Here is a 23,472-nt window from a genome sequence, read left to right as displayed (position 1 = left end):
CCAGCAGTGGTAGTAGAGTCAGATACATGAGGGACATTTAAGTGACTCTTGGATAGGCACATGGATGATAGTAAATTGTAAGACATGCAGGTTAGTCCTAGCGTAGAATAAAAAGTCGGCACAACATCAAGGGCCAAAGGGCCTGACCTGTGCTGTACTGTTCTATGTTCTATTTCCAGAAATTAATGAATCAAGTAACAATCAGTGCTTCTAACTATGTGGTCGACCTTGATGATATGCTGGCTTACAGTATCACAATGAATGATCCCTGGAAATTAGAAACTTTATTTTGAAAATTATAGTCAATGGATTAGTGATAAACCTTGCCAAAAGTGAGTTTATAGAGGGGCAGGAATCTACCTAAGGCATACAGGGAAAACACCAAAAGCGCAAGATTTGGTGGAATTCCCTGCCTAAGAGTAAAGGAGAAATTATGCACTTTTTGGGGATGTATGGTTTCTATTTCCAATGTGGTAATTGTTCATTTCAGCAGAAAGAATAAAAAAAACCTTATTATCTACATAGTGAGAAGTTGCAGAGATCTGAGATGTGCAGAGATCTGGCTGTTGCAGTGCATGAATCACAAAAGGTTACTGTGCAGGTACAGCAAGTAATCAGGAAAGCGAGTAGAATGCTATAGTTTATTGTGAAAGGGATTGAAATCAAGATGAGGGAGATTAAGCTTCAGTTCTATAGGGCATGGGTACAATTGCATCTGGAATACTGTTTACTGTACTGGTCACTTTACTTATGGAAGGATGTTACTGTGTTGGAAGCAGTTCTGGTAATATTTACTACACTAATACCTGGAATGAGTGAATTGCCTTATGAGGAGGTTTTGTTGAGTTGAGGTGACTTAACTGAAATGTGTAGGATTTTCTTGAAAGATGTTTCCGCTTATGGGAGAATCTAGCGTGAGGGGTCATAGTTTAAAAATAAAGGGTCACCCATTTAAATTGGAGTTGAGAAAACACTTTGCTGCTCTGAGGATTGTGAATCTTTGGAATTTGTTTCCTTAAAAAGCAGTGAATGCAGAATATTTAAGTATTTTTAAAGCAGAGATAGACAGATTCGTGATTACAGAGAGAATGAAAGCTTATCAGGGATATGCAGGATTGTAGAGTTGAGGTTAAAGTTAGACTGGTCATGACCTTATTGAATGGTGGAGCAGGCTTGGAGGAATGAGTGACCTACTCTTGTTCCTTATTCATAAGCTTGTATTTTTATTGCAAATTTATATCACACTTCAGTTCTGTAGCTGTTCAACTGATAGATTTACTACAAAAGGGATCCAAGGTAATGTTGCCAAGGGATTCCCCAGCAGACTTAAAGCAGTTTGATCAATGAACCAATTTTGGCTGCCCCTAATTCCATTAAACCAGCAATTGATGTGAGTGAATCTGATTACAGGAAGATGAGTCAGACAGAGAGAAGCCATTGGGATATTTTTCCAAAAGCTAAGTTGATGTCAAAATATACTTTACAGTGGAAAAAGAAGCTTAGGATTCTAATTTAAACTGTTTGAAGTATGTGCCCATCACAGCTACATAAGAAATACTGTTAATGACTGATCATAACCCTTTTATGGAAAAATTCACAAGATAAAATGTTGGACTGTTTCTGTGGAGTTTGCAGTTACAGCCTTAGCACTTAAAGATTATTCACATCATGGGGAAATCCAGTTAATTGCTGATACCTTGTCTTGAATGTAACTTTGTTTGCATTATTTAACTATAGAGAATGTATCAGAACTGACTGTACACATAAAGAGTAAATGAAAATGAGTGAGTTCATGTGTCTTAATTTCTTTAAACACAATTTGCCTGTACTTGGTAACAAATATGTTTCTAAAAGGATTTTAATTTTCTTCAAGGGTGGAATTAGTACAAAGGCTTCATTTTAATGGCTCAGGTATTCTGTTCATGGTTGGAAACCCTATTTCTGACCATGATCAGATTAAGAATTACCCACTTACCTTCGGATGATTTCTGTACTGGAAATTCCTGGTCAAAGACCTCCAGTTGCAAACCTGTCGAGGAATTAACAAATCCAGCAACACCCTCCTTTGAAGCAATTAATGTACCTTGTTTCTGTGATTAAAATGTCTAGCATTACAGCCAGCCATTGTGATAACTCTGGTGACAGGGTAAGTATGTAAGGTGGGTATAAGATAGATTGAAGTGGAAGTTGTGTGAGTAATTAGAATGCCAGGTGGAAGAGTACCAGCATGGTTCGATGTGGGTGAGGTGGGTCAAGGTTGGGTTGGAGGATGTTGGGTCTGAGCCAGATTTGGTTGGGTTTGTCGAATCTGTCAGAGGTAGGATGGTGTTGACCTGGGTTTTGGTTGTGGCTAAGGGGTGTTTACCCAAAAGCTGCGAAGGTAGAGCTGGGTTCGGGGGCACCAGGACAGGGTTGGTGGGTGTCAGGTGAAGAGCACCAGTCCTGTGGGAGTACAGGCTGTGTTGGAGGGATGGGAGGGAGTGCAGCTGTTTTGGATCAAAGGGAAGTGTCGGACTGGGGATCGGTGGAATAAGTTTGCATTCGGTCAGGGTTATGTGCTGGTGGTGGGTCGGGGGGGGGTGGGGTTGGTGGGGGAGCGCAGGTGTAGGATGGAGAGGGATTTCTAGGTCAAGTGGGGTTGGACTGGTTCGGGGATGGGTGTTGTTGGATCCAACAAGTGGAGAGAAGGGGAGGGGAGATTGGGTTTGGAGGTGGGTTAGAGATCAAACCAGTGGCAGGGAATGTTAGGTCCAAAAGAGCCATATTGGATTGGTCAGGACGGGGGTCTGATTGGATCCTGTCAGGACTTGTATTTGATCAAAGCAGGTCTGGAAAGGGGCAGGGGAGTATCTACTCTTATAGATGGGATGGGAGCAGTTGTGAGTCAAAGATTCAGTTTAATAGGAGTTAGAGTGGGTTTTTTAATCCACAAACGTTTCCTGGCTAACTATTGAAACTTAACTGAGTTAGAACGCTCCAAAGTTTCTGACATTAAGGACATTTTTCAGAAGACTCAAGATACAAGGTAATTATCCATCAGAAATTTCAGTTTTCCAAGCTACATGGGGGAATTTTGCCTGATCCCAATGCATGGCTCCAATCTACACTGCTCTAATGACTATTTGGCCATTGGACCAATGTTTTTAAGGAGTTGAGTTTTGAGTTATTGTGGAAAAAATGATTTACTTCAACTTCTATGGTGATACTGGACTTTTTAAAAAAAGATTGATAAGAGCATATTGGGATTTAGAAAGAAACTTCTGGGAAACCACAATTTCTTTGACTGATTGTTTGGAGTCATTATAGAAATTCCCTGCCTGGTTTTATGGGCTGCCTTGTTTGAATAGTGTTACACTTGGTTTGGTTTTCAGGTGGGAGAAAGAGCCTTTGGAGGAAAGGCTGTCCAGCTCATCCCTTTCCTGTTTCTGAAGCAGCATTGCTGTGAATCCAGTGTGAAACCTGAATGACATCTTGAAAAGTGACTGGAAGATTTCTCAATACAGTGCTTTCTGAGTGAGCTGTGCCAACAAAGACCCAAGAGTCAAATGCATGTGTCTGGACACCTCTCTAAACATGTCAGAATGTCAAATTTACAGATATCCAAACATTCCACAACTTATCTACATTTTCCCTTTTGGAAACTAGCCCTTATTGGCAAAATATTATTTTTTCCCTAAGTGAATCTCTGCAAAGGAAAATAATTTTGTTTTCCTTTTACTTATGTTATTTAGAGGGGTAAGCATTTATAATTTGATGACAAATTGGATATGTTAATGAAATTGTCATCTTTGTGGAATAATTTTGCATTATAATAAATCAATAATCTTTTGTAAAGAAATCTGTTTAATGGAAATTTTTATTCAATGTCTGATATGGTGGAAGCATATAATTGGTCATATTGTGAATTGGGCTGAAGATTATAGTTGTGTTGTGACTGGGGGAGCAGAAGGACTAGAGAGAGACAGTGCACTCCTTCCACCGTGGGCTTTGCAACATATTTGTCCAGTCTTTACTCCTAATGTGTGTTCATTGAAGTCCAGACTTTACACTTCTAAAATGCAGTCATCATGTCTAAAAATTGAAATTTTAGTGAACTTTAATGTGGTCAAGTCGTTAAGCGGATACAGATTTATTTTTAGCTGCAGGTTTCATTTTTCAAGTACAAGTTCTACAACAGCAATCTTGGCTGCACAGAAAGCAGTAATATGCATACCGTACTTGTTACATTTGCTCTCTGTTGACTCTACATTTCAACTTCAACTGTACCTGTACATTAACATCATTATGAATACAGAATATAAAATTACACAAACATTTTATACTAACAATGTTCTGTTTAAGCAGATACTTGTAATGATAATTATTGTCTTTGCACAAAAAAATTACACCGTCCTCCAAAGATTCAATGTTAAGGATCAGAAGCACAATCAACATACATTATGTGGAGTATAACATCAGAGACCAGAATAGTTGTAAAGTTGAAATCTTGAGATATTCATACAATGGCATGAGTCAAGGTTGGAGGATTTAAGCTATAGGGAGAGGCTGAACAGGCTGGGGCTGTTTTTCCCTGAAGTGTTGGAGGCTGAGGGATGACCTTATAGAGGTTTACAAAATTTTGAGGAACATGGATAGGGTAAATAGGCAAACTCTTTTCCGTGGGGTCGGGGAGTCCAGAACTAGAGGGCATAGGTTTAGGGTGAGAGGGGAAAGATATAAAAGAGAGTTAAGGGGAAACTTTTTCACACAGGGTGGTACGTGTATGGAATGAGCTGCCAGAGATAGTGGTGGAGGCTGGTACAATTACAACATTCCAAAGGCATTTGGATGGGTATATGAATAGGAAGGGTTGAAAGGAATATGGGCCAAGTGCTGGCAGGTGGGACTAGATTGGGTTGGGATATCTGATCAGCATAGACGGGTTGGACCGAAGGGTCTGTTTCCATGTTGTACATCTCTATGACTCTATGACTCTATTGTATAGCTGCAAATGAGTGATGTGAATTTCTTTCCTCTCACTGCAGTTTAAGGTATCATGCAATTTTCTCATGCTACTGTGACCCTGCTGACTCTGACCCAGTCTCCTCCTTTTAGGTTCCATTACCAATTGAGAGTGGGCCCCACCAAATGAAGGGGACCTGCTGCTGATGAAGAGAAGGAGCATTGTGCTTCACTGCAGTGAGACTCCCACTACAGTATCATGAATACAGAGGGTTGATTTTTGAGGGAACGGAACTATCTCACAGATATGGGAAAATCTTTACTAAAAGCAGTGAACTAAGCCAGACCTTCAGGAGATAGAATTTGCAGCCTTTAAAAAGGCAGGGATAAATATTGTAAGGTTTCCTTGCTTCAATCTAAAAACAATTCAGAGATCTTGACTCTTTCCCAGAGATCTCCAGTAATCCTTTCCTGGTGCTTTTTGGATTCAGCAATAACAGTAAGAAAAAATAGGTTAACTAATTGGTACTGGGGCCTGTCTCTCTGTCATCATTTACATGCAGCAATGAAGGGAAATATGAGCAGCTGAGGAGGAAGAAATAGAACTTATCTTAGAATAATCTTCCCAACTCAATTTTCCATGTTGTTTTCCCACTTTATGGAAGTTTCACATGCAAGATTCCAAAAATGACAATGCCTTTCTAGAGATTTGAAAGCTGACAGATAAAAGACTTGAGGAAGGTGCTTTCTTTTCTTTTGATGAGAGTTTCAGCTAAGTGCTTGATTTTAAAAAAAATATGGGTTTCCGTTTTTTTTATCTTTTGCATTCTTAAGATTAAAATCTGTGAATAAGGAAGGGTAGTTTCTATATAAGATGTTTTTAAGGGCTTCTTTTTAGGCTTAATCTCATTGAGAGCATTCAGGGGATACAGAGTGTGATGATTAGTATATTTAGTGAAGTGATGACACATCAGGATCAGTCAGATAGAAGGGTGTCTGTCAGGAAAAGTAAGAAGGTAGTTTAGAAGTCTCCTGTGGCTATGATGGGAAATTTAAAGCATAAATATCAGCAGTGCTGCTTGTTGCTTTCCAGGAGATTTCCAGACAATTTGAGGTTAGGGTTCTGTAAGATAACCAAACTATCATGAGGTCAAACCTCCAATAATATCTTTGTGAAGCTGGAGATAGCTGCACTAACTCATGGCACAGGCCTTAGATGTTGTCAGAACTTTTGGGTTCATTGGAGAACTGTTCACTCCAGAAAAATGACAATTAAATTGCCTGTGTTACAAATGATAGCTTTAATTCAAAGCTTCAATAGTTTGTATGATGCAGAATCTAATAGCTAGTCTGTAACTATAGGATCTCATTGTCTATACTTTTTACATCTTTTGTACGATTTTTAAAATACTTCTTAGAGTCATAGAGATGTATAGCATTGAAACAGACCCTTAGGTTCAACCCGTCCATGCCGACCAGATATCCCAACCAAATCTCATCCCACCTGCCAGCACCTGGCCCATATCCCTCCAAACCCTTCCTATTCATATACCCGTCCTGTTGCACATTTTGAAAGTTTTGTGCAACAAATTCTTTTAAGGTGTATTTTGGACTTTGTATGATGAAAGGATAATTATGAATTTATGCTCAGGATAAAGAGCTTGTGTGATTTGAGTCATATAAAGTCACACTGCATCAGGAATTGATCCCACTGTAACCTAGCCCAGCTGCCACCTATTCATTTACTCCCAGTTGCTCAACTTACCTACCACCTTGCCAACCTACATAGCTGCCACCCTACTTCCTTACCCTCTCAGTTCACTCACCTGACTATGTTACACTAAACATTCACCCCTTTCATTAATACTTACACCAACTAAAAAGTTCTCTGACATTTAAACTAATAGTGATCAAAATATGATGGCTAATGTTGTAAAAAGAGTACATAGTTTCTGCATAGACTGCTATTCCCTCCAAGGAGTCTTGTACATATTGACTTTAGAAGGATTTCCCCATTTGAAAATCAGCCCAAAAAACAGAAAGAAGCTGAGATTTTGTTTCATCAGCATCAAAAAAGAAAGGGTTTCAATACTAACCAGAAGGTTTTGGCCAGTTTGACTGGAAAAGGGAAGCATGGACAAATGTCTAAATCAGTTATTAAAGGCTTTGCTTGAGATGTGGAGATCAATGAGTTTGGATGCATAACTAAGTAATCTGACAAATGGCTCCATGGTAAAGAGTTAACAATGAGTTGTTCAGGTGTTGAGGATATCTTGTCTATGAATCAATGACTATGACCAACAAGACTATTGTATGATTGCAACATCAGAACACAAGCAAGGACCGGATTGCAGAAGTCAAAACTGGAGAAAAGAGGTTTAGTGCGCAGAATTGATGTCAACTTTGGGAGAGAAAGTCACAAGCTTTCTGCAGCCATGGGAGTCAAGCAAGAATATTGACTGTTTTCTTTTGTCAAGTAAAGCTTCTGTTACTTAATAATTTGTTCCAATTACAATGCAACAAGTGACCAAAATTTATTGCTTGATCTCAAAACCTCTTAAATGTTTACTCACTCGAGTCGTTTAGTCACTTTCACAACTCATAGTCCTATTCAAAGATTCAGTAAATGAAGTGTGACACATTTCATACTGAGAATTTCTCATTTTAGTTTCTGTTGAATTTGAATCCTGTACAATGTACTAAAAACATAGGCAAATGCATGCTAACCCTTCTCTGAGCAAAGCAATTCTACAAGATAAAAGTAAAACCGAGTCACGGTTAAGACTCGTCATTCTCAATACAAGTCTTCAGTTGTCATGTTGTACGTTTTCACACCAATTACTTTCTCAATCCAATCAAGGTATTTCTTTGTTATGAAAGTGTAAATCCCAGGCTTTTTGGCATTTGGATCCTTAGGGCCATAAGACACAATCCCTTTATACTTATTTCGGCAAATTAAAGGACTACCTGAATCACCCTGGAAGAAAAAAAGATGAGAAAGACAATAATTAAGCAGAATTGGATAAATTTAAACCTATTAAAATTGCAATACCTTCCTGCTGTATTGAGCTGTGCTCAGTATTTATCTGCATGTTAAGACTTATATTTAACAATATTCTGAAGAAGAGTTGTATCAAACTTGAAGTGTTAACTTTGCTTCCCTCTTCACAGATGCTGCCGGATTTGCTAAGTTCTCCAGAATTTGTTTCTATATCAGAATGTACATGCTAACCATTGCAGTTAATCTTTTTGATGCAGGAAATATCATACATTGTCATCCTGCAGGAAACAGTGATGTGTGGTCATAGGGCAAAAGGTGATGCTTGAATTCAACTGATATTTGGAATATAACACTGACATCTATCATAGCTGAACAAACAACTTAGTTCGAATGCAATTTGAGATGAGCCACAAATACCCACATCCTCCAGCATTAAAAAAATCCTGCAATCAAATGTATCATTGAGCTGTGAACCAACACCCCTGAATTTGCTGCCACAATAAACCATTAATACTCTATTTCATCCTTATAAGCTTTTGAAAGAATACCAGCTAGCTTTAAACATACTGTAATGTTTAAAGTATGCTCACAGGGTTTGAGTATCATGTGGAAAAGTTACATTTATCCATTTCTTGTTTGCTTGAGAAGGTATGTTGGACCAAATTGCTAGTCTTATTTGGTGGATGAAAATTAACAACCTCCTCTTTGGTGAGTTTGATAGTGAGGGTATTTATTGGGTTGAGAAGGTTGTGGGTGAACACCTCGAATGTTCCCACTCCTGGTTTTGCGAAATCTGTCAACTGAGTCCATCAAGTCAGCAATTAATAAATCCTGCAGCTGGCATTCACCCTGTGGTGAGCAGGAGATTTACCAAGTAGCAAGGGTTCCTTGCAGACACCTAGTGGGATGCTAATGGATGGAGTGGAATAAGGGGTGTCGTGTGAGTCCCTCATTCTAAAGCATTCAGTGTCTTGTGTCTGATCAAGATCCCTAGCATTGGGAAAGGGAATCCACTGAGATTCAGCTAGATTATTGAGGACAATTATGATGTTACTCGTCAGGAAAGATATAAAGACACTAAGGGTGTGATACTGTGGATGCTGGAAATTGTAAATAAGAGCAGAAAATACTAGAGAATTAATTCCCTATCAATCTAGCCATTTTCCATTTAAATCCAGGGATTGTAACTTCTTAACAAGTATGCCAAGTAGCATTTTGTCAATTGCCATCCTTTAAATGCCTTAGTCTTTCTTGCTTATTTGCTTTAATGCTTTTTAGTTGGAAGATAAGATTGAGGGTTGATCTGAGACCATGTGAAGTCATCTAACATCTGGACTCAGCTACAAGATCACAAAAAACTGCTGCGTCAGCAAACCCTTAAGATATATCTTAATGATAGGATGTTTTTGCTGTTGCTCACTTACAGGCTGTAAGCAAATTACTTCGAATGAAGGCACAATCATTCTGGCTCACCAAGCCACCCTGTGGGTGTTTGCAGTGCAATATGTTTACCAGTAGGCAGAATTTATTGAAATTGAAAATCACATTAGCAGGGTGAAAGGAAGTTAATGTGACACTGGGCATGATATGAACTGCTAAAAAATTCCATGAACCATTGGGGAGATTCTTCCTCCATGATGACTGTGTCTACATTTTTAACCCAGTAGCTGATCTATCAGTTTACATTTTTCTTGTTGGGATGTGGCCATTGATTGAAGAGATAGCATTTATTGCTCATATCTATTTGTCTGAGAAGGTGGTGATGGTTGACTGCTTTAGTCAAGTATTTTGTGGATAAAATTGTCTGAATTCAAAAGCAATTTCAAGAGTAGTTCAGAGTCAAAAATAAGAAGAGAAATTATTGGAAAAGGCATAACAAGTTTGGCAGCATCTGAGGAGAGAAAGCAGAGTTAACGTTCTGAAGAAGGGCACTGGACCCAAAACATTAACTCTGATTTCTCTCCACAGATGCTGCCAGACCTGATGAGTTGTTCAGCAATTTCTGTTTTTGTTTCTGCAGTTCCATACCTTCTGCAGTTCTTTGGATTTTTGTTTAGTAGTTCAAAGTCAGCCTTGATAATGTGAACTTGGAATTATATGTAGGCCAGACCTTGTACGGATAGAAAGTTTTTGTCCATTAAATGCATTAATGAACAGATGGGTTTCAAAATTCAAAGACCTTCCGGCTTATTGTAACATCATAGTACACTCACCATGGAAGTATCTTCTCTGCCTTTTCGGTCACTAGCACAGATCATGTCCTTGGTTATTTGAGGTTGATGATTATAATATTGTTTACTGTTGCATGTTTGACGATCGATCACATATAGCATCACTTCTCGAAGAGTGTCAGATGGAGTTTTTGACTTTGTTTGTCCCCATCCTGCCACTGTACATTGAATTCCAGGTTTTATATCCTTATCCTTATCTTTGGGTAGGTTGAGCAGTTTCACATATTTGTTGGTCTTTGCTTCACTGGAGAGCTGGGGTACAATATGAATAAATGAATATTTTTATTCAAGCTATGAACAAAATCTTACTGTATTAAGTTATTCCAAAGAGAACTGCAATTTTCAGCTTCTAATAAAACTGCACCACAAGTGTTTCTACTGTTGGATTAAATATTCTGTCTTGGATCAGACAATGGTTCACAGACACTGACCACCCTTTGGGATGGGTTTCCAGATGTTGTTAATCATCTACAAACTTTGATGGTGATTGTTGTTATCTGGAATTTTACAGCCCACCTCAATCCAGTTCCCATCCAACATCTGTACACCAGGAATCAATGAGGGGCACTCTGGAGCAAGCTTTTTCCACTGGTAGGTCAAGGAGGCTGGAAAGAATTTGTCGAATGCCAAGCATCTCAACTGAAGTAATTAATTTGATCTTGAGGTTTTCCTATGATGCCATAAAACATAGGAGCAGAAGTAGCCCATTCAATGAGATCATGACTGATCTGATAATCCTCAACACCACTTTCCTGCCATTGCCATGGAGCCGTTGATTACCCAACTGATTAAAAATCTGTATATCTGAACTGTCAATGTACTTAATGATCTAATCTCTAAAACCCATTGTGGTAAAGCATTCCACAGACTGGGGAGGAAGAATACTACCTATCTGTTTTAAATGGGTAAATCCTTACTCTGGGATTATTCCTTCTGGACCTAGATTCTGCCATAACAGAAAGCAGTCTCTCTGCATCTACCCTGTAAAGCTCCCAAAATATCTTACATATTTGAATAAGGCCACCTCTCATTCTCTTAAACTCCAATGAGGAGAAACTCAACCTACTCAACCTTACCTCATAAGAAAATCCTTCCATATCTGGGTTGTACCTAATGCATCTGGGCATCTAGATTACTAGTCTAATAACATTACAATTATATTAACATCTTCTTCTAATGCAGAAATGCAGTGCGTTGGTTCATAATAATGGTTGTTAAAATGCTGCTTGGTGTTAGTATTTCACAAGTGCTTTTTTGTTAGAATGACCATGAGACCATAAACGTAGGAGCAAAAGTAGGCCATTCAGCCCATTGAATCTGCATGGCCATTCAATGAGATTCAGGCTGATTTGAGAAACCTCAATTGCACTTTCCTGTCTTTTTCCTCTACCTCTTGATTCCCTTACTGATTAAAAATCCGTCTATCTCAGGCTTGATCTACTTAACAGCCTCGGCAACCTTTTGTGATAAATAACTCCATGGATTCATTACCTTCTGAATGAAGAAAGATTTTAGAGGAGATGATAGAAATGTGAGAACATTAAAGGACAGAAAAGGACAGCGAAAAACAGAAACTGTAGAAACAGAGTCTTTACAATCCTCAAGGGGTATAAGACGAGCAAAGAAGACAAAATAAACTTGCTTGCACAGAGAGTTGCGAGGCTGCAACATTCACTTCCAGGTTTAGTTATTGAAATAGGGATTACTTTCATCTTCAAATGGCTGTAGACCACCATGTTAATTGAGTGTCATACCTTCACATGAGCTGGTAGCATCTGTGGAAAATAACACCGCATGTGCTTCGATGAAATAGCCATATCTCAATAACCTAATGGCAGTAGTCCTCAGTCATGTCAAGGTGCAACTGTTGTCAATTAGGGGTTACTGGTGCAGTTAGTCAAAGGTAGTATTCAATCTCAGTCCAAGGGCATGGACATGGTTAGTCAGCCAGTTTGGATGGTAAGGGTCAGGGTTTTGTATCTGTACAGTCTGGGGAGTGGGCCAACATCAGTACTGCAAGCTCAGTGCAACCAGTCTAGGGATTAGTGACACGTCAGCCAGGAAGTGACACCAATATCAGTCTGGGCTGTCTTTCCAGGCCGATTCAAGAGGTGGACTATGCTCAGTCCAGGGGATCAGTTCACTGAAAGACAATGGGGTTTATCAGGTGCTGTGGTGGGACCATTGGGAAAGTCAATTGAGGGGATTGGACACAGCATGCTGGGATGCAGAGAGGTTATAATTACAAATGTTACAACACAGGAGGAGTAGGCAATAGATCTTGGGAAAGCAAAGGGACATGCGGGATAACGGGCAGGTGAGGTTGGCTTAGATGGGGAGGTAATGCATAAATATGTTTGACATTGCTAAGCTGTATCCCTAGGGCTCAGTGATCTGCGATGTTTCATTGCTGAAAATGTGTTGCTGGAAAAGTGCAGCAGGTCAGGCAGCATCCAAGGAGTAGGAGAATCAATGTTTCGGGCACGAGCCTTCTTCAGGAATCCTGAAGAAGGGCTCATGCCCGAAACGTTGATTCTCCTGCTACTTGGATGCTGCCTGACCTGCTGCACTTTTCCAGCAGCACATTTTCAGCTTTAATCTCCAGCATCTGCAGTCCTGCAGTTTCTCCTGGGACATTTCATTGCCAAATTGTCGTGGAGATCATGTTAATGAAGGATATTTTGCTAAAATGTGATTACAAGCAGGGTTAAGTTGAGTTAAAGATAGTAATTGGTGAATAAAGAAAGTAATAATTCCTAACTGGAAAGAAAATAGGCTTATTTGCCAAATATTTGAAAATATTGATAGCGAGCATGTTGAAATGGACACACTGCATGAGATGAACTTGATTCCTAACGTAAAGGTTATTTCCCTTATTGATACCTCGCTCATTCCTCATTGATTCTGTTGGAATTACTTGCAAACTTTGATAAGTTGAGTGCAGGTTTGACAGTGAAATTCTTAAAAGAAATCAGATCAAATTGGAGTTGAAAGTATAAAAAAGTGACGAGTACAACTGCAAAGTTGTTGAAAACCACAGAAACTGTTTTCAGTTCTTTTTGCTAAAGGTTGCGACATTTCTTCTCTCAACACAATAGTAAATATGAAGAAATGTGATTGGTAAATACATTGCAGTCATGATGTTAAAGAAATTAAGACTTACATGATCATCGTCATATATATTTATTTTAAAGTTTATTTTTAGCCCCTGTATGTTTATGCTTCTCTTTAGTCTGTTTGCTCCTGTACTATATTGCTCAGTATGAAGTAATTGTCTGGGTACTCATATTCTGGATTCATTTTCATCAGCCCTACTGAGTGGGTGAGCTGCCATTTTGATTAGATTACTTACAGTGTGGAAACAGGCCCTTCAGCCCAACAAGTCCACACCGATCCGCCGAAGCGTAACCCACCCAGACCTATTCTCCTACATTTACCCTTTCACCTAACACTACAGGCAATTTAGCATAGCCAATTCACCTAAGCTGCACAGTTTTGGACTGTGGGAGGAAACCAGAGCACCCGGAGGAAATCCATACAGACTTGGGGAAAATGTGCAAACTCCACACAGACAGTCGCTGAGGCGGGAATTGAATCCAGGTCATTGGCGCTGTGAGGCAGCAGTTCTAACCACTGTGCCCACCCTGCAGCTGATTTGATTCCTGATGTAGATTTGCTTGCTGATCTGCATCCAGAACCTCAACCTGAGCTACAAATCTTCTGAAAACTCACTAGCTGATTTGATTCTCCAATAACTTCAGTACTGACTAAAACCAAGCAGCACATGAAACATCTACTGTCCCGATCTCTTCAAAAGTTAAAATGATCTCAATTCTCTGCTAAATGTTGCTGAGGCACAACTGAGAACACAAATGTTGCTGAGGACAATGTAAAGTTTTGGGAATTAAATTGGATATTATAGGGAACGTATCAAAACATGTTTGCTTTGAGAAGTAAATGCTTTTGAATTTCTGAACCTTAATTTGCAAATTTTATGAATGAATAAACAGGCAGCCACCCCAATGTTTTAATACTAAATTTTCTATCTGACAAAAAGTTCAGGAGTGGTTGGCAAATAACTATGATAGTAGGCAGACTTACAAATGGCCAGTGAACTATTGGCTAAAGATCAAGTATGGATTTGTAAACATCAGTTTGTGTTTGATCAATCAAACTGAGTTTTTGATAAAGTAACAGAGAAGGTTGATGTCCTCTATATTAAGAATTTAAGGAAGTATTTGATAAAGTACTACATATATTAAGATAGCGAAGGAGTTGAGGGGGAGTTTGCTGAGCCCTATCAACATTCTTTCTCTTTGCTTTTCGTTTTTATTTTAGCTCTTTTTCTCTCTTTTTTCTTTGGTTTCTTTTATTTTAATCCTGGAGAATGGCGGGAAAGGAGAAGGCCTCAGCAACGACAGCAGCAATGGCAGTAGTGGCAGGACATAGTTCCAGCCCAGTCTGTGGTCTCCTGGTGAGCGAGGAATAGGTCCTGGGCTGACTTATAGAGTCATAGAGATGTACAGCATGGAAACAGACCCTTTGGTCCAACCCGTCCTTGCCGACCAGATATCCCAGCCCAACCTAGTCCCACCTGCCAACACCCGGCCCATATCCCTCCAAACCCTTCCTATTCATATACACATCCAAATGCCTCTTAAATGTTGTCGTTGTATCAGCTTCCACCACATCCTCTGGCAGTTCATTCCATGCACGTACCACCCTCTGCATGAAAAAGTTGCCCCTTAGGTCTCTTTTATATCTTCCCCCTCTCACTCTAAACCTATGCCCTCTAGTTCTGGACTCCCGAACCCAGTGAAGAGACTTTGTCTATTTATCCTATCCATGCCCCTCATAATTTTGTAAACCTCTATAAGGTCACCCCACAGCCTCCGACGCTCCAGGGAAAACAGCCCTAACCTGTTCAGCCTCTCCCTGTAGCTCAAATCCTCCAACCCTGGCAACATCCTTGTAAATCTTTTCTGAACCCTTTCAAGTTTCACAACATCTTTCCGACAGGAAGGAGACCAGAATTGTGCGCGATATTCCAACAGTGGCCTAACCAATGTCCTGTACAGCCGCAACATGACCTCCCAACTCCTGTACTCAATACTCTGACCAATAAAGGAAAGCATACCAAATGCCTTCTTCACTATCCTATCTACCTGCGACTCCACTTTCAAGGAGTTATGAACCTGCACTCCAAGGTCTCTTTGTTCAGTGACACTCCTTAGGACCTTACCATTAAGTGTATAAGTCCTGCTAAGATTTGCTTTCCCAAAATGCAGCACCTCACATTTATCTGAATTAAACTCCATCTGCCACTTCTCAGCCTATTGGTCCATCTGCTCCAGATCCTGTTGTAATCTGAAGTAACCTTCCTCGCTGTCCACTACACCTGCAATTTTGGTGTCATCCGCAAACTTACTAACTGTACGTCTTATGCTTGCATCCAAATCATTTATATAAATGACAAAAAGTAGAGGGCCCAGCACCAATCCTTGTGGCACTCCACTGGTCACAGGCCTCCAGTCTGAAAAACAACCCTCCATCACCACCCTGTGTCTTCTACCTTTGAGCTAGTTCTGTATCCAAATGGCTAGTTCTCCCTGTATTCCATGAGATCTAACCTTGCTAATCAGTCTCCTATGGGGGACCTTGTCAAACACCTTTCTGAAGTCCATATAGATCACATCTACAGCTCTGCCCTCATCAATATTCTTTGTTACTTCTTCAAAAAACTCAATCAAGTTTGTGTGACATGATTTCCCACGCATAAAGCCATGTTGACTATCCCTAATCAGTCCTTGCCTTTCCAAATACATGTACAGCCTGTCCCTCAGGATCCCCTCCAACAACTTGCCCACCACTGAGGTTAGGCTCACAGGTCTATAGTTCCCTGGCTTGGCTTTATCGCCCTTCTTGACTCCTCTGATCCAGACTTGCAGGCTAGGCCAGAGTGCCTGAAGGAGGAGAAAAGCAGTCCTGGCACAGTGTGGTGGTCTCTCTGTATGACAGTCTTCTGGTGTGGTGGTCTTGTCCTAGCATGTAGGTCTTCTTCCCTTGTAGAAGTCTTCTTTATCTTCGGCATCTAGGTATTCCAGTGACCCACCAGGTGATCTCATCCAGGAATGGCAGTCTTGGCCCAGCATGGCAGTAATCTTTGATAAAGGCTTCCAGCCTATTGTTCCAGCAACCCAGAATGGCGGCCTCATCCCAGTTCTGTCTTCAGACTTTTCCAAACTTTCCTAAATCGGCATTCCCCAAGCCCAGGTTTCATTAACTGAACGGTGATGAGTTTTGCCTTAATTTTATTTATTTAATTGTTGTGCATGATTTCTATCTTTGTTGTCAGTGCTCTGGTGGGCGACATATAAAACTTTTTACTGTATCTTTTATGAACAACTAAAGATGATGATAAATTTTTATTGCGTTGCATTGTAGAGTATGGTATTCTACATAAATGCTGGCTAACAAAAATTATTCATAGAATAGGAGGGTCAGTGTTAGTTGGACAAAGATTTGACTTCGGACAGGAAACTTCAAGTTATAGTAAATATCCATTTGTCAAGCTGGAGGTGAAATATATTCTGATGCTTCCAAGGGGTCAATGCTAGGGTCACTTCCTTTCTTGTGTACATAAGTGATTTGGGTAATTAAATTTATTTCAAAATCTGCAGATGGTATCAAGCTTGGAGATATTGCAGCAAATTATGATGATTCCAATACCCATACTTATTGTAAACAGCAGGATGTAGTTAGGTGAACAGAATACACAGACAAGTGCCATACAGAGAAATGTGAGGTGATGCATTTTGGGACAAGGATTAGGAGGTTCCGGTATAGACTTAGAAGCACAATTTTAAAAAGTGTACATGGACAGTGGAACCTGAGGGAACATGCTTTTGATGGCGGCAGATCATATTATAAGAAGATTTGACAAGATTTGGAATCTTGGGTATTAATCAAGTCATTGGGTGCAAATGGAAGGTGTGTTGAACTTTTGTAAGGCCATTCCTATGAGTGTCATGTCCATTCCTATCAACAACATTTTAGTGAGGACATGGTGTCTTTGAATAGAAGCAGAGGAGATTTCCTGGAATGACCTCAGGACAGGGTCAAAATGGATCAACCACTCAATGAAGATGGGTGCAAACCTACATGCTGGAATTTATGATCATTAATGATAGGGATGTTTGGAGAAGTGACATTCTTCTTATTAATTGTTTAATCACATGACAGCATAGATTATTGAATATAATAGGAATACAGAATTTTGAGCTGGTCGGTTGGCTGTTGGATTACATTGTTCTATCCACTGTTTAGAATACATGCACTCCAGTTTTGTAACTTCACTAACTTAGCATTTAATTTCTAGATATACTAGTTGCTGCTCCTGGCATGTTTGTGACATGCCTCATTTAATCAGAGTCAGTTAGTGCAAAAAGAAAACGGATAATAATCAGATACTAATGACCTGTGCTGAACATGAACAGGGATGAAGCCAGGATCAAATCCAACTGTGTCAACTGACAAAACTACGAGCAGGCCTCATTAAATAATTGTGGTAAATTTTAGTCCAAGAGATTGAATGCACAAAGCTACTACTTTTTTGTGGAATCCATCAGGGCTGTCTTTCAAAATTAGTAGTTTTAAACACAACAAACAAACCAGAATTTAAAAAATTAAAATTCATACTTGGAGTAGCATGATGTCATCATCTGGAGTTTTTTTGTTAAACTTTGGATGGGGATACTGCTTCTTGACCCGAATTTTTTGCTGACTTTCCTCATTCTGTGACAGAGAATGGGCTCCAAGAACGACTTGAACAGGCCCTTTACTGCATTTCATCAGAAAGGCAGACAATTATTTTTTGTTTCCATAAGAAAATGCAATTTTCAAACATTCAGGAAGAAAGAACAGTAATGGCTGAAAACAGTATAAGAATAACAACCTGAGCAATACTAAGCAAACCTTATTACTTACTGTTTCTTTCATCCATAGGTGTGTTGCTGAAAACAGAAATTCCTGGAATGAACAGCAGTTCAGTCAGTACGCTGAAAGTTGGACTTTAATTAAAATGCTTGATCAGATATCAACTGACCTGTTGTGCATTTCCAAAATTTTCTGTTTTTACTTCGAATATCTAAATAGTAGTGATTGATTTTCTTTTGATCTCTATAAACATTCTAGTTATTTAAAAAAGGAAATGCAGACAGATTCAAATGTGACTAGAGGTTAGGAATAAAATGCAACTGATGTGTAAAATATTCATTCTAGAAAATTTAAGTGAGATTCAAATTTGTTTGGCGGGCACATCCCAGGCAGTGGCGTTATAACGTTTGTAAGGTCAAGTGGTTTGTTTCTTGGTTTCTGTGCCGCTGGTGCACTACTGCACCATTAGGGGGCAGGAGAGAGTGAGGATCTCCTCCCTTAAAGAGAGCACCAGAATACCAGTCAACTGCTGAGTGTCACTTTGTCAAATGTCTGTTTTTCATGTGTGATCTGGAGCATCAGATGTGATTATTATGAAGATGTATAAGCCAAAATTGCCTTCTTGAACCCCTGCAGTCCACTTGCTAGAGGTTGACAGAGCGAGTTCCAGGATTTTGACCCAGTCACAGTGAAAGAAGGGCGATATGTTTCCAAGTGTGAACTGTGTGCATCTTGGAAGGGGAGTTGCAGCTGAGTGGTGTATCTGCTGCTCTTCCCCTTCTGGGTGGTAGTGGTTATGGATTGAGAGGTGTTGTCTAAGCATCCTTGAAGAAGACACTTTGCATTGACAAATGCTCCGGTAACAACAGCAACAATTTCCATTTGCAAGGAACAAACATGGACACATCCAGTTTACTTGTGGAGAGAGGTTTGTGGATGTAGTAAAGCTACTGAAGTTTGGACAAATTCTGAGATAATCTGTCTGAGGAGCAACAGTGCTATCATCCCTCTCTTTATCTATAAAACTCCTCTCAAACTATGTGTTAAAAACCTACTGGAAAGCTTCAGCATCACTCATTGATGATACTTAAGGATGATTTTGGTATCTATTTCTATCTCCAGAAAAAAAAGAATTCAACAAACCACAATGAAATACACATTTGAGCATAGCTTTAGGTGATCAGACACCATTATAGCTTTTACATATATAGGGATATTGACAGCTTGGCTTTGCCTAGTTATAAGATGACATTCTGAACATGAGAGATATCTGAACATGATAAATAGTGTTAATGATAGGTGTCTTCTCTCTAGGATGGGGAATTTCAAGACTGGGGGAATATTGTTAATGTGAGAGGAAAGAGATTTAAAAAAGACATGAGGGGCAATTTTTTTTACAGACAGTGGTTCGCATGTGAAGTGAACTTCACGAGGAAGTGGTGGATGTGGGCACAGTGTCAAAATTTAAAAGACACTTAGATAAGTTCATGAAAAGGAAAGATTTGGAGGGATATAGCCAGAAGCAGGCAGATAGGACTAGAAACAGGCTAGAAACAGACCCTTCAGTCCAACCCATCCATACCGACCAGATATCCCAACCCAATCTAGTCCCACCTGCCAACACCTGGCCCATATCCCTCCAAAATCCTTCCTATTCATATACTCATCCAAAAGCCTTTTAAATGTTGCAATTGTACCAGCCACCACCACTTCCTCTGGCAGCTCATTCCATACACGTACCACCCTCTGTGTGAAAAGGTTGCCCCTTAGGTCTCTTTTATATCTTTCCCCTCTCATCCTAAACCTATGCCCTCTAATTCTGGACTCCCCGACCCCAGGGAAAAAACTTTGTTATTTATCCTATCCATGCCCCTCAAAATTTTGTAAACCTCTATAAGGTCACCCCTCAACCTCCGATGCTCCAGGGAAAACAGCCCCAGTCTGTTCAACCTCTCCCTGTAGCTCAAATCTTCCAACCCTGGCAACATCCTTGTAAATCTTTTCTGAACCCTTTCAAGTTTCACAACATCTTTCCAACAGGAAGGACACCAGAATTGCATGCAATATTCCAACAGTGGCCTATCCAATGTCCTGTACAGTTGCAACATGATGTCCAAACTCCTGTACTCAATACTCTGACCAATAAAAGAAAGCATACCAAACACCTTCTTCACTATCCTTTCTACCTGCGATTCCAATTTCAAGGAAAAGTTTGGTTTGTGATTATAGTCAGCATGGGTTATTTGGATGGAGGGGTCTGTTTCTGTGCTGTACAACCCTATGACTCTATAACTCTCTACGTTCATAACTAAAAAAATGCATGAGTTTTTGCCATCTAACCACCAAATAAGTCATCTATAAAAAGAAATGAGTAGATAAAATTTATTTAATCATATCAAGGATTTTGCCAATGGAATTATACACCAATAACATGATATACAGCTTAACAATAATGGTTTGGTTTTACTGTTTGAAAGCAAATATTTGATGTAGATTAGATGTGAAGTGTGGGTCAGTCAATTATAAAAATGAGTTAATAATCATAAATATATAATATATAAAAGATATATACACACACAAAACTTACCATTCACAGTGTGCTGCAGTCAGTACCCATCTATTTCTGATCAAAGCCCCTCCACAATAATGTTCATATTTCTTTTTTTTGTTACATTGGATAGATGCCATATAGGGCTTTGAATGAGGTTTAGCTTCATGGCCTCCAATAATTTCCACCCCATGATCTGTATAAAAAGGTGATTTTGAAAGCCTATTTCATCAATTGAAACCAGAATTGATACTTACAGAATGAATACAGGAGTAGTTATGAGTAAGGTGAGATGAAAGTCAGTGCTCTTAACATTAAACATCATTTCACTAATTGAAATCGACTATGTTAAGGGTAAAATACACAACCGGCTGCAGTCATAACAAAGATGATTGTGATCTCAGCTCAAAAACACTACTACAGGAACTTCTCAGGATAGTGTTTCAGGCCTAAACATTAGTAACTACTTTCTTAATGACCTTCTCTCCAAGATCAAATCAGAAATGGGATGTTCACTGATAGAACATGGTTGCAATTTGTTCCCTCATCCAGGTCATTTATATATATTTTGAATAGCTGGGACCCAAGCACTGACCCTTACAGTACCCAACTAATAACATTCAGCTATCAGAAAACGACTCATATATTCCCACTCCCTGTCGGAAGGCAACCAATGGATGTTCACTCAGAGATGATCCAAGGGACAGTCACTAGCAATGAGGAAAATGATGCTGGGGAAGAATGGGGATGGGGGTAGTGACCATAATTTTCAAAGGAATGTACTCAGATCCCCCTAAAAAAACCTAAAAGAAATGCCCTTCCCTGGCCAGAATTTGCTTTCTAGGATTTCTGTTTGGCTATCTATCACTGCTGGAAGAGCACAGCAGTTCAGGCAGCATCCAAGGAGCAGTAAAATCGATGTTTCGGGCAAAAGCCCTTCATTCAAATTATAGCTAAAATTTGCAGTGTGATGCTATAAATTCAGTGTTATGATCGAGCCCTCCACAATCACCTGATGAAGGAGCGTCAGTCTGAAAGCTAGTGTGCTTCCAATTAAACCTGTTGAACTATAACCCGGTGTTGTGTGATTATTAACTTTGTACACCCCAGTCCAACACCGGCATCTCCAAATCATGAAAGGAAGTTTTTTTTGTCCTTCCAATATTTTAAGAAATAAAAGTACATTGAACTAACTCAAAGTAAATCTCTATTGTAATAAGTATAGAAATCGATAAACTTCAATGTATTAGCCAAATAGATTTTGAAAGTTCAGGTTGGTTATTGCAAAATGCTTAAAATATTCATATCGCATAAATAATATTATATTAAATTCTCATATAAATGTAATAGATATAAAATTATCATATTTATTACTCACAAGCTGGAGTTAGAACAATGACAATCAAAGAAATGAACAGAGTACGCTGTAATGATTTCATTGTAACTTCTCTTCTGACTACAAGTTCACATTCAATTTATAATACACCCAAAGGGATGTGGTTTGTTCCCTTTGATGTCATCTCTAAGAAACTGAAGCCTTTTTATGTGTCTATTCCATTTACAGCAAGCCACACATCAACAGCCATAGCACCAGAGTTTTGTAATAAATATTAAGGCATTGGAAAGAGGAAATTGGGGTTTCACTGTGGTTTCTTTAAAGTTTTTGAATCTATCATTTTTACATGCAGTCTGAAATTTTCAATTAAATAATGTACTGTCAAACATGACCTATTTGTCACGTTATTCTGTTTACATGTTCTCAAATAATGAAGCAACTCATGCCAAGACTCACAGAGACCTGGAGAACATTCAGTCTTGGGTTGATAAATGGCAAATAAATTTTCACTACACAACAATACAGAATCAAATAATCTTCCAATTCAACAACATAACCATCACCAAATCCTCCAACATCTACTTCATAGGGGTTACTGTTGAACAAAAGAATTAACTAGAGCAGGCATATCAACATCCATTATCACTGCACTATCTACATTGGATACATCTCTAATTTTATGATTTATATTGTGTTCAACATCACCATTGCAGTCTGGTGGCTTTTAACATCCCACCAATATTTGCTGCGCTGCCTGTTTCTTATCCCCTTCATCTTGTGGTTTGATATCACACTCAAGGTTTGGTTTTTACAGACTGACTGAGAAGACAATGTCAAAGATCGTCTTCAGGCTTAGACTTCAAAGTTGTGCTTACTATTAAGTCTGAATACTGCAATACATGATGATCACAGAGAACCAAGCTCTGACTAATAGTTACAGCATTTAGTGACTAATCTGACTGTAAGTTTGCTTGCTGAGCTGGACTGTTTGTTTTCAGATGTTTGGGCACCATACGAGGTAACATCGTTAGTGAGCCTCTGGTGAAGCGTTGGTGTTATGCCCCCCCCTTCCTATTTATGTATCTTGGTTTCTTGAGGTGGGTGATATCACTTGCAGTTATTTTTCTCAGGGGTGATAAATGGGGTCCAAATCAATGTTTATTGATGGAGTTCTGGTTAGAATGCCAGGCCTCTAGGAATTCCTGTGTGTATCTCTGTTTAGCCTGTCCCAGGATGGATGTGTTATCCCAGTCAAAATGGTGTCCTTCTTTGTCTGTGTGTAAGGATACTAGTGATAGTGGGTCATGTCCTTTGTTGGCTCGTTGGTGTTTGTGTATCCTGGTGGCTAGTTTTCTGCCTGTCTGTCTGATGTCATGTTTAAAACAGTTCTTGCAGGGTATTTTATAGATGCCATTCATTTTGCTGGTTGTTTGTATAGGATCCTTTAGATTCATTAGCCACTGTTTAAGTGTGTTGGCAG

At 39.4% G+C, this 23,472-nt stretch overlaps 1 protein-coding gene across 1 annotated transcript; it reads right to left on the bottom strand.

The window, feature by feature from the left end:
• Positions 1-4,113: 4,113 nt before the first annotated feature.
• On the bottom strand, positions 4,114-22,095 carry LOC132818949 (granzyme K-like). Its single transcript, XM_060830104.1, has 5 exons — positions 22,035-22,095; positions 20,696-20,852; positions 17,872-18,013; positions 10,156-10,425; positions 4,114-7,918 (listed from the first exon to the last, which is right to left on the bottom strand). The coding sequence occupies exons 1-5, from the start codon at positions 22,093-22,095 to the stop codon at positions 7,736-7,738; spliced, it is 813 nt and encodes a 270-aa protein (XP_060686087.1). The 3' UTR covers positions 4,114-7,735.
• Between the last annotated feature and the right edge of the window lie 1,377 nt (positions 22,096-23,472).

Source organism: Hemiscyllium ocellatum, chromosome 1 (genome assembly GCF_020745735.1).
Source record: "Hemiscyllium ocellatum isolate sHemOce1 chromosome 1, sHemOce1.pat.X.cur, whole genome shotgun sequence".
NCBI lineage: Eukaryota > Metazoa > Chordata > Chondrichthyes > Orectolobiformes > Hemiscylliidae > Hemiscyllium > Hemiscyllium ocellatum.
The sequence above is the reverse complement of the archived record's forward strand: the minus strand, read 5'-3'. Positions and strand labels throughout refer to the sequence as shown.

What these genes read in the sequence shown, in the direction of transcription:
- LOC132818949 (XM_060830104.1), bottom strand. Translation starts at nt 22,095, where the DNA reads ATGAAATCATTACAGCGTACTCTGTTCATTTCTTTGATTGTCATTGTT. An exon ending in ATGACATCATGCTACTCCAA is followed by an intron (nt 10,426 to 17,871) that starts GTATGAATTTTA and finishes ATTGTACCCCAG; the next exon opens with CTCTCCAGTGAAGCAAAGAC. An exon ending in GCAGAGAAGATACTTCCATG is followed by an intron (nt 7,919 to 10,155) that starts GTGAGTGTACTA and finishes TTTTTCTTCCAG; the next exon opens with GGTGATTCAGGTAGTCCTTT.